Source organism: Schistocerca nitens, chromosome 7 (genome assembly GCF_023898315.1).
Source record: "Schistocerca nitens isolate TAMUIC-IGC-003100 chromosome 7, iqSchNite1.1, whole genome shotgun sequence".
NCBI classification, from domain to species: domain Eukaryota; kingdom Metazoa; phylum Arthropoda; class Insecta; order Orthoptera; family Acrididae; genus Schistocerca; species Schistocerca nitens.
In genome coordinates this window covers 26,796,215-26,808,398 of record NC_064620.1, presented here as the reverse complement: position 1 = coordinate 26,808,398, position 12,184 = coordinate 26,796,215, and the positions used below count along the sequence as shown (strand labels likewise).

At 44.9% G+C, this 12,184-nt stretch overlaps 1 protein-coding gene across 1 annotated transcript in view; it reads left to right on the top strand.

Annotated features, from left to right (window-relative positions):
- LOC126195241 (lachesin-like) overlaps positions 1–12,184 on the top strand; it is a 321,469-nt gene that overhangs the window by 96,264 nt on the left and 213,021 nt on the right. The window contains exon 5 of the mRNA XM_049933768.1: positions 4,887–5,015. Within this exon, the coding sequence (XP_049789725.1) occupies positions 4,887–5,015 (129 nt within the window). The remainder of the gene's footprint in view (positions 1–4,886; positions 5,016–12,184) is intronic.

The window sequence follows — 12,184 nt, the reverse complement described above, 5'->3', positions numbered from 1 at the left end:
TACGTTCGCTATCTCTCCATCTTGAGCTTGTTTAGTCGACATGCTTACCAGAACTATTGGTGTCGGTGTTCGTTTACTGTCGATTCTGATGAGAATAATCGTATGACTGAATTGTACACAGTAACGAACTTCGTGCCACACCTTCCTATTCATGATGAATCCTACTCCCTTTATACAATTTCCAGCTTCTTTTGATATCACCTTATATTCATTTGACCTCAGATCTTCATCTTCGTACAATTTCATTTCACTGACCACCACTGCATCTAGATTGAGTCTCAGCATTTCCCGTGTCATATCTTGTAGATACCTTACTACGCTCGAAGTCCTTAAGTTCTGTGATCGGATTCGAGGAATATTATCTTTCCGTTGATTACTCAGTATTATCCTTACAATTATTTCCCCTTCGCTAGTCCCCTCCCGAAGACGCGAATGGGAGACTGATACGGAATGTAGGAAATGTATTCGCAGTTGCGAATATGAATGGCCTTCCACTACGTATTGGAAAGACGCAAATGAGAATTTGTGCCAGACCGGGACGAAAATCCGCATTTTCCGCTTTACGCAAGTAGTCACCTAAACCGCTTCTACTATCCGTGAAAGAATTTCGACCAGATCCAAACTTCCATATGTCGTCCATATGTCAGAACCTGCACTCGTATAATACGTGTACCCAGGAAGGCCGTGTTTTTTGAGAGTCAAGTGTCTGGTATTGGCGAATAAATACGAATTAAGAAATACAATGCAGTAACTCTTCTGACATGCATTCCATCGCACTTTTTAGTAATACAGGGACTGCTGTTTCGTATTTAATACGGAATCTTTTGCGAATAGAGGGTTCATAATGCACTTTTTCAGTTCCATGCTTCATGTCCTGTGGATACACATTACATGTCTTTGATACATGGATCTCCATTGCTGTCAATCACTGCTGAATCTTCTACCTTTTAGGGGATTTTACCACAACAAAGACAAGAAGTTACCGGAAAACGTTTGTTCCTCTGCCCTCTTTGACGACCCCGTTGGCAAAACGAGGGTGATTTCTTAGACAGCAGGTCTTCGGAGGTCACTGCTAATTTCGAGCAGTGAGGTGTTTCAAATCCGTGATAGGGGGCGTTTTGATTTCTACACTATCCTTAGGCCACGCTTTTGTAGCTTACCAGTCCTAATGTAAGAGTCTTAACAAGTTTCATGTAACTCTCCAGGCGTTCATAGCCGTTTTAATTAAGGTTTAAATCTTCTAATTTGTTGGGCTCGGCTTCACGAGGAACAGCAAAACATTCTGAAGAAGTTCCTAGTCAGGTCGAATGTGTAAGAATAAGGTGAAGAGGAAGAGGACCTTGTCTAACAACTTAGATTTTACCTTCATGCTTTATGTCATTTGCATGTTTAAGACTTTACATTGAGGTGACAAAAATCATTGGACACCTCCTAATTTCGTGTCGGACGCCCTTTTGCCCGGTGTAGTGCAGAAACTCCACATGGTGTGGAGAAGTCATTGTAGGTCCCCTGCAGAATAAATATCGATTCATGCTGCCTCTGTAGCCGTCCATAATTGCCAAAGTGTTGTCAGTGCAGAATTTTGTGCACGAAAACAATAGAAATATTTGATGAGATTCATGTCATACGCTCTGGGTGGCCAAATCATTGGCTGAAATCAAATTGTCCAGAATGTTCTAGACACTAATCGAGAACAATTGTGGCGCAGTGACAGAGCACATTGCCATCCATACAAATTTCACAAGCTGCGACATGGTCGCAAATTGACCAGTGCCCCGAAAATAGAATAAATTTACTTTACTTGTACAGGGTGTTTCAAAAAGGACCGGTATATTTGAAACGGCAATAAAAACTAAACGAGCAGCGATGGAAATACACCGTTTGTTGCAATATGCTTGGGACAACAGTACATTTTCGGGCAGACAAACTTTCGAAATTATAGTAGTTACAATTTTCAACAACAGATGGCGCTGCGGTCTGGGAAACTCTATAGTACGATATTTTCCACATATCCACCATGCGTAGCAATAATATGGCGTAGTCTCTGAATGAAATTACCCGAAACCTTTGACAACGTGTCTGGCGGAATGGCTTCACATGCAGATGGGATGTACTGCTTCAGCTGTTCTATTGTTTCTGGATTCTGGCGGTACACCTGGTCTTTCAAGTGTCCCCACAGAAATAAGTCACAGGGGTTCATGTCTGGCGAATAGGGAGGCCAATCCACGCCGCCTCCTGTATGTTTCGGATAGCCCAAAACAATCACACGATCATCGAAATATTCATTCAGGAAATTAAAGACGTCGGCCGTGCGATGTGGCCGGGCACCATCTTGCATAAACCGCGAGGTGTTCGCAGTGTCGTCTAAGGCAGTTTGTACCGCCACAAATTCACGAAGAATGTCCAGATAGCGTGATGCAGTAATCGTTTCGGATCTGAAAAATGGGCCAATGATTCCTTTGGAAGACATGGCGGCCCAGACCAGTACTTTTTGAGGATGCAGGGACGATGGGACTGCAACATGGGGCTTTTCGGTTCCCCATATGCGCCAGTTCTGTTTACTGACGAAGCCGTCCTGGTAAAAATAAGCTTCGTCAGTAAACCAAATGCTGCCCACATGCATATCGCCGTCATCAATCCTGTGCACTATATCGTTAGCGAATGTCTCTCGTGCAGCAATGGTAGCGGCGCTGAGGGGTTGCCGCGTTTGAATTTTGTATGGATAGAGGTGTAAACTCTGGCGCATGAGACGATACGTGGACGTTGGCGTCATTTGGACCGCAGCTGCAACACGGCGAACGGAAACCCGAGGCCGCTGTTGGATCACCTGCTGCACTAGCTGCGCGTTGCCCTCTTTGGTTGCCGTACGCGGTCGCCCTACCTTTCCAGCACGTTCATCCGTCACGTTCCCAGTCCGTTGAACTTTTTCAAACAGATCCTTTATTGTATCGCTTTTCGGTCCTTTGGTTACATTAAACCTCCGTTGAAAACTTCGTCTTGTTGCAACAACACTGTGTTCTAGGCGGTGGAATTCCAACACCAGAAAAATCCTCTGTTCTAAGGAATGAACCATGTTGTCTACAGCACACTTGCACGTTGTGAACAGCACACGCTTACAGCAGAAAGAGGACGTACAGAATGGAGCACCAACAGACTGCGTTGTCTTCTATATCTTTCACATCACTTGCAGCAGCATCTGTTGTTGAAAATTGTTAAGTACTGTAATTTCGAAAGTTTGTCCGCCTGAAATTGTACTGTTGTCCCAAGCATATTGCGACAAACGGTGTATTTCTATCGCTGCTCGTTTAGTTTTTATTGCCGTTTCAAATATACCGGTCATTTTTGAAACACCCTGTAGTTGGGACATTCTGTTTCTGAAATCGTTAGGGAATTCAGTACTCCGCAATCGACAGCGTCAAGAGTGTTCCGAGAATACCAGATACCAAAATTTCAGGCATTACGTCTCACCACAGACAATGCAGTGACCGGCGGCTTTCACTTACCGACCGAGAGCAGCGGGGTTTTTGTGTAGGTGAGATGTTTCAGTGTTTACAGACAGGTAGATCCGAGCGTAATAATCGCAGAAATCACTGTGGGGTATACGACGAACTCATCCGACGGGACAGTGCGGCGAAATTTGTTGGTTTGGCGCTACGGCAGGAAATGAAAGACGCGGGTGCTTTTGTGAACAGCACGGCATCGCCCGTAGCACCTGTCCGGGATTTTGATCACGTCGGCTGGACTCTAAGACAACTGGAAAACCGTGGCCTGATCAGATGAGCCCCAATTTCAGTGCGTAAGAGATAACGTTAGGGATCAAGTATGGCGCAGATCCTACGGGCCTATGGACCCAAGTCATCAACAAGGCACCGTGCAAGCTGGTGGTGGTTCCATAGTGGTGTGGGCTGTGTTTATACGGAATGTAATGGGTCCTCTGGTCCAGCTGATCCGGTCATTGACTGAAAGTGGTCATGTTCGGCTCCTTGGAGACTGTTTGCAGTTACTTATGGATATCATGTTTCCAAACAATGACCACATCTGATGAATTAAAAAAATGTCACAATAGAAGATGTGGTGTCACCGCCAGAAACCACACTTGCTAGGTGATAGCCTTTAAATCGGCCGCGGTCCATTAGTATACGTCGGACCCGCGTGTCGCCACTGTCAGTGATTGCAGACCGAGCGCCACCACACGGCAGGTCTAGAGAGACGTCCTGGCACTCGCCCCAGTTGTACAGCCGACTTTACTAGCGACGCTACACTGACAAATACGCTCTCATTTGCCGAGACGATAGTTAGCATAGCCTTCAGCTACGTCATTTGCTACGACCTAGCAAGGCGCCATTACCAATTTATATTGAGCTTCTTATTACTGTACTTTCAGACCGATGTTATACAGCTATTGATTAAAGTTAAGTATCACATCAACTACGTACTTTATTTGCTACTAAAAATTCCCATAACTGTTCCAGACCTCACGCCAGTCTGCGTGTAATTAAACGCGTGCATTTCGGCCTCCTCTAGCAACACGGTGTTGGCTCTTCTGCCAACACAGCAGAAGATAGATGGCGGAGTACTGAATTCCATAACGATTTCAGAAACTGAATGTCCCAACTACCATTCTGCGTTCAGAGACTGTCAATTTCCGTCTAGCGGCCATAATCACGTAGGAATCCTTTTCACACGAATCACCTGCCGTCTTACGCCTTTTGTACGCGACACCACCGCCATCTGTATACGCTCGTATCGCTATCCAATGACTTTTGTGACCTCAGTGTTCATTGCTGTTCGTACGATCATTGCAAGTGTTCTGTGTGTCGCTGGCAGCACCTTTCGATGGACGTTCCAGCGGAGCGCAGCGTGGCTGTGTGTTGGTCTGTCCACAGTGGAGTCGTACAGCGGCAGCGACCTGCACCTGTGGCGGCTCGACCGCAGCCAGATGGCCGCCTATCTGTGCATCGCCTCCAACGACGTGCCGCCCAGCGTCAGCAGGAGAATCGTGCTGAGCGTGCACTGTGAGTACACACACCCTCTTACCTTCGTATGATAGTCACATATAATGTGTACATGAGTAAAATACTGCCAGAACAGCTAGTTATTTTCCAAGGAATCGAGCTGAATGACTCCACCTTGAGCCATGGTAAACATTGCTGTTTTGAAGAGCGCGCCGCAGCGCGTAGTGTGAAGCAGTCGCCCTCCGTTTCTGGCGGTGGCGCCGCTGTGCCAATCGCAGCTTTGGTGTCTCCCTCTGGTGGGAAAGGGGGAAGGTTGCCTGTTCATGTGCATTTAAGGGGCGCTATGAGCTCGCCAGCGGTTTCCCCCTCCTACTCCCACTCCATCTCTTGTGCCTCCTTTCAGTGTCTCTGCACTCCCTCCTGCCCTGTCTTCCCTCTTCATCCCCCGCCCCACGTGTCTCCTGCCTCTTCATGTACCCACTGATGCCCCTCCTCTCCTCATCCGGCCGCTTCCCCTGCTGCCCCTTGCTCTCCCCTCCTTTTACATCCTCTCTACCCTTTCCCTCGGCAGGTCCCGCCTGGCAGTTTTATTCTTCGTCATGTGTGCTTCAAGTGGGTTTTAAGTGTGTTATTCCGGACTGTTTTTACTACTGTGGCCGACTTTTAACGTGCGCATGTCCATTCAGTGTCTTCTCTAAGTTTTGCAGAATCACCAACTGTGATTTTTTAACTTTCTGGTGACTTTTTTTAGATGTCCTCCATGATCGTCTCCGTGTTAGTCTATATTTTTTACCTCCATTTTCTCCCATTCTTCTGTTTTAAGTTCCCCTTTATCGCTTTATGTATGTAACATTTGATCTTATTTTAACTTGTAATGTCACTCGGCTGAAGAGCGGCGGATTGTGCCGCTGACAGCCCTCCCCTGCCCATATGGGGCAGGAGAATGAAATCACAATAAAGAGAAAAAATAAAACTCGCCATTCGGTCAGTCTGGGTCAGTCTCTCGTCCGCATTTGTTAGGCAGTTAGTGTCTGTCTGTCGTTCAGAGAACTAGTATGTCTGTCGTTCGGATCAACCTTTAAATCTGGGCAAAATGAGAGTCTTTCCACTCCGCCAGTAAGAGAACTCACGAGTGGTCGCCCAGTCGGGGCTTAGTTCCTGCATCTGAGTCTGCACGTTAGGTCGCCAGTCTGCTCGAGTTTGCTCAGGCAACGGTTATTGGAGGTTGCATCGATCGGTTGGTCAGTCACGCACTGAGACTCAAGATGACTGGTCCGCCTTGAGCATCAGCGTATGTGAGGTCGCCACGTGAGTCCAGTGGGCCACGGAGTATAGCGAAGGGTAGTGGGTCTGCGGTCGACACGAAAGCAACAGGAGTCAACTGAAGACATCGGTCTGGCCCGTGCGAGCTGCGATGCCGTAACACGGGAGATCGGCACGCCTTTCAGCATTCGTTGAAGCGGCTGGCAGCGGACGTTTGGGGAGAGAGATTTGGGGGTGCTCCGCCAGGTCTTTTAGAGAAATTGCAGTTTATTAGAATTTTGGTGACATGTTGTTTGATTTACTCTTGTTAAATTCTACTTGTTTTCTTGGTGAGGTCACCAGCCGTTTTCTTTGGGGTCGTTCCACCATTCTTCTCCGTTGCCCCACCGCGGGAAGGTTGTTGTTTATAAATTGGGTGGTCCGTTTTTCCCTTGTGGAGTAGGGGCGAGTTAGTGCAACCTGCCGATCGGGATGTTCGGTAATCTCCCTATCAATCTACCGTACGTTAGTAGCTGCCTTTGTCATGTTTGTCGGATTTGGTGTGTTAACGAATTTATTGCTTGGAGTGTAACGGCCTAATACCTCAAATATGTTTTGATCTTTGCAAAGTTTGATATTATCGCCTACGATCTTGAGAGTCGGTATCTGTGTACTGTAGAGCATCTTAACCATATTTTGGGCAACCTTGTAGAATTTTGTATAATATTGCATTTCATGGGCTTTTAGACAAATGATCATTTTAGTAAATAAAGTTGCCACCCTTTCACCGTAAGATTTTTGTTAGAAGTTAAAATCAAGTTTCACCTTCGGTGGCACGGTTACTATTTTAATTTTAGTGTTTTGTACCATTTCCATCCCTCCTACGGGGTGCATAGTTTGTGTGCTTGTGTGAATTGTTAAAACTTTAGTTTAAACTCATCTGGTGTGATACAGACTTGCACCAGTGTAGTCTTTCAGAGGCTGTTGTGAGCGGTCGTAACGACGGCCGTGTCAGAAAGGAGCGGGTAGGTTCTCTGCCCGAAAGTGCATACAGTCAAAACTTGTTACTTTCTGCCTCTGAATAAATTGTAACTTTGATATTGAGTAGGTGCTTTCTGATTATAATTTTAAATCTTTTTCTTTAAAAAAATGCTTTTAGGCACTATTAAAGTGAATAAAATTCCCATCTGTTAAAATGAATTTGGTTATGATTTCATCAGTTACTCCCTGGCAACTACTTCCATGCTTACATAGTGTTATTAAATGTTTTACTGTTCTTGATGAGTCGCTAGTAAATAAGATAAATTCTTAAGAATACTCTTTGAAAATAAATCACGGTTCACACTTTACATTTACATCTAGACAGTGGTGGTGCAAAGAACATGAAACCACCACAGTCGTAACACATTACCACACTTAACACTGTGCAGGGAAAACGCTGGCGTCAAAACAGCTTCCAGTCATCTCAGAATGGGTGAACCAAAATAGTGACAAATTTATATAGCGTTCATTGAGGTGATAGCGATCACGCACAGTTTCCTCCAACGTAGATCGTAGAGGCTCAATTTTATTCTGATCCGATGGCTGTGGTGGCCGGGGAGGACGCAACAAGGCATCCTCGTCTTCGCAAAACTACTCCTGGAAAATGGCGAGCTGCGTGAACAGGAGCCCCGCCGTCTTGGAACACATCATCACCTTTGGGGATAACCATTGTACCACTGGGCGGACATGATCAGCAAACTGATTGCGTAACCCCTGGTACTGTTGCGACATCGCAGAGTAACTACGTGGCCAAGGGAATATCAAGACGTGGCCGTCGTTCTCCTATTTTTCGCCACAAGCCTCTTCAAGTCTGTCAGTCACGGATGGAGAACCATCCGCAATGTTTATCCGCTGTCCGGGTATGCGGTATAAACCTTCGTTATGGTTACGGCAGTACTCACCATACGAGCACAAACCATTTTCGCATGTTCGAGTTCACTTAGCTCGGACATTATGCACTCACAACGGCGCAGAACACTTTTCTGAGCACGACTGATATTTTGAATGTTGTACAGGTCACGTTCGTGGTCCAATATGAGGCGTGTTTTTAAAGTAAGTACCGTTTTGAAATTTAAAAAAACCGTGCTAAGATATCTCAATAATTTTATTTACATGAAAGCCTGTATCTTAATTTACGCACAGACGCCATTACAGTCTGCTTCTTCCTTGTTTACGTTGTGTACTGCGTGTTTAAGATGCCTCCGATAATTGTGAGTTCGGCTGACTGTGAATTACGGTCTGTTATAAGATTTCTTAGTGCTAAAGGTCTAAAAGCGATCGATATTGATCGTGAGATCTGTGCGGTTATCGGAGGAAACATTATGAGTGACGGAATGGTAAGAAAGTGGGTGAGAGCATTTAAAATGGCCGCAGGGTCGTTAATGAAAGTTTGGTGCAGGAAGTGGACAATACGGTGAGAGAAAACATACGCTTTACGATTTCCTCCTTGCGGGATGACTTTCCTAATGTTTCTCGTAGTGTTTTGTATGGCATTGTGACCGAGTACTTGAATTAGCGAAAATTGCGATAACGTTGGGTACCGAAAATGTTGACGGATGTGCATAAAACCAAACATTTAGACAGAGCATTGACTTTCCTTGAGCGGTACCACAACGACGGTGATGATTTCTTAAGCCAAATTGTTACGGGTGATCAAGTATGAATGGCCTACGTCACACCAGAATCAAAGCAACAGTCTATGGAAGTTCAGCAAGGGTATCGTTTTGCTGCAAGACAATGCCCGTCCGCATGTGGCGAATCAGACCAAAGATCTCATCACATCTTTTCGATGATAAACTCTAGATCATCCTCCGTACAGCCCCGATCTTGCGCCCAGTGACTACCATCTGTTCCTGCACTTGAAGAAACACCTGGGCGGTCAGCGTCTTCAAGACGATGACGAAGTCAAAACAGTGTTGAAGCACTGGTTAAGAAGTCAGGCAGCAGACTTCTATGAGGAGGGTATTCAAAAACTGGTACAACGTTATGACAAGTGCCTCAATATTGACGGAAATTATGTGGAAAAGTAGTTTAAGGTACAGGCTTTAATTTAAAAACCAAATTATTGAGATATCTTAGGACGTCTTTTTTTAAATTTGAAAACGGTACTTATTAAAAAACACGCCTCGTACAACAGCGGAACCTGCTGGCTAGGCTAGCATCTGCATTTAAATTCAGGCATTTATTTTTATTCTCACTGCCGGGAAAAATTAGTATACCTCGAAAGACGACGTCGATTTGGATCCGACAACGTGGGGGATAGTGGATGTACTGATAATGGTTTCAGCGCCCTCCGCTAAAAAAAATAGTGTCACAGCTACCAGTGCGCCCCCTGTGTCTACCCTTTAAAACGGGAAACGCTCACAAGGGAACCTCCCCATCGCACCCCCCTCAGATTTAGTTATACGTTGGCACAGTGGATAGGCCTTGAAAAACTGAACACAGATCAATCGAGAAAACAGGAAGAAGTTGTGTGGAACAATGAAAAAATAAGCAAAATATACAAACCGAGTAATCCACACGCAGGATATGCAACATCAAGGGAAGTCTGAGCTCAGGAGCGCTGTGTTCTCGTGGTTAGCGTGAGCACTTGTGGAACGAGAGGTCCTTGCTTCAAGTATACCCTCGAGCGAAAAGTTTAATTTTTTGTTTTCACACAATTATCAAAGTTCAGGCACTCACACATAATCAACTTCGCTCTCCAAAATTCCAGGACACGTTCAGATTTGTTTGGACATATGCAGGATTTGACGGTCTACACACGGAAAAATTTTAGAACGTTAAAAACATATGTTTTGATAGAGCACAGGCAAAACTGTGCGACTGTGAAACTGTTGCATTCATTTGTTGCAGTTTATGTGACAAACTCTTATGTTTTCATCACTTTTTTGGGAGTGATTATCACATCCACAAGAAAACCTAAATCGGGCAAGGTAGAAGAATCTTTTTACCCATTCGCCAAGTGTACAAGTTAGGTGGGTCGACAACATATTCCTGTCATGTGAAGCATATGCCGTCACCAGTGTCGTATAGAATATATCAGACGTGTTTTCCTGTGGAGGAATCGGTTGACCTATGACCTTGCGATCAAATGTTTTCGGTTCCCATTGGAGAGGCACATCCTTTCGTCTACTAATCGCACGGTTTTGCGATGCGGTCGCAAAACACAGACACTAAACTTATTACAGTGAACAGAGATGTCAATGAACGAACGGACAGATCATAACTTTGCGAAAATAAAGAAATTAAAAGTTTCACTCAAGGGAAGACTTGAACCAAGGACTTCTCGTTCTGCAGGTGCTCACGCTAACCACGGGACCACCGTGCTACTAAGCTCACGTTATCCTTGATGTTGCCTATCTTACACATGGATTACTCAGTTTGTATATTTTGATTATTTTTTTCATAGTTCCACACAACTTCTTCCTGTTTTCTCGATTGATCTGTGTTCAGTTTTACAAGGCCTATCCACTGTGCCTTATAACTAAATCTGAGGGAGGTGCGATGGGGAGGTTTCCTTGTCAGAGCCAGAAGGATCAGTATTGTCCAAACGTGGGAAAGCAGTAACTATGCTACAGCTGCGGACTCGTGCTGTCGACAGTCACCTGAGCGAATTTGAATGGGGTCAAACTGTGGTTTTCCAAGTAGCGGTATGGTCGTGCTGCGTCACTTGTGCAAAGATACTGATATTTATGGTCACTTGTATATTCTCACCTCTGAAAAGAAGATTCTGGACGTCCACGGCACATATGCGTGATCGCTCTCCACCTCTATCGTCATCATATGACCTTGTCACTAGCTTGGTTTATCCATTCCGAGGTCACTGGAACCTGTTTTGAAGCCAACGTTTTCCCTGCACCGTGTTAGGTGTGGTAATGTGTTGCGTCAGTGGTGGTAGACATAGATCTGGGGAGCACTGTCTCATAGAGTTTATTCCTGCAAGACATACTGGCCTCATCCCAGCTATTGTGCTCTGTGCTCTGCGTGTAGAATATCATTCGACCTGTTCTTCTGCCGTTCTTACAACAGGGAGGTGACGAGTTGTTCCAAGAGGATAATGCTCCTCCCAAAACGGTCCTTGAAACTCAACTGCTCTGCGAGACGTTCAGCAACTTCATAGGTCAGTGAAATCTTCGAATTTCAATCAAACAGAGCTCGTGTAAGCTATGATGGGACGAGAAGAGATTTGTGCGAATCGTTAACCAACAACTCTTACAGAACTACGTGAACAATTTCAGCAGACGTTGTGACGTAATGCGCTCTTTCGCACCCCGACGGCGGTTCTGCAACATAAATTGTCCACCTACCTCGATACTGCTGCAGATCTGCACACGTAACTCCTGACTGCAGCTACTTAAGAGATCTCAGAAAAGCAGTGTTGAAGAAACTGAGATTTCATAACTACACGTCGGAGGCCGCTATAAGTACAAAAAGCTGAAAATAGTCTTGTGACCTCTAAAGAACAAATCGGAAATGGGTTTCTGTTCAAATTTCCAAGTCCAAAGGTCCTTTTAAACTCGCATTAGGATTTTTTAACTTGCTGTTACGCAAGATCATCAGCCCACATGTGTTCAAATCTTTAAATTTCCTGTTCACAGTCCTCGTCACACTCAGACAGCCAGAACTTTTCCTATCCAATTCCGAAATCATTTACGAGAGTAACACAGTCAATAAACTGCTATTTACTCTTGCACTCGGCTGTCAATGTTTGTCTTTATATAAAGTTTTTGCTCGCCATAAATACTCAGTAAAAAAAATTTACTTAGTACCGCCACGGTTTTAGTTCAAAGTCTACACACGTGATTTTCTCCAGAACTAAATATCTCTCTACTCTTAACATCTCAAAAATAGTTAATGGTAAATACCAGCTACCTTTATCACTGTACCGAAACGCGGAAGTCACAATATCACTTACTTTTACATATAATGTGTTCGGACACATTCCG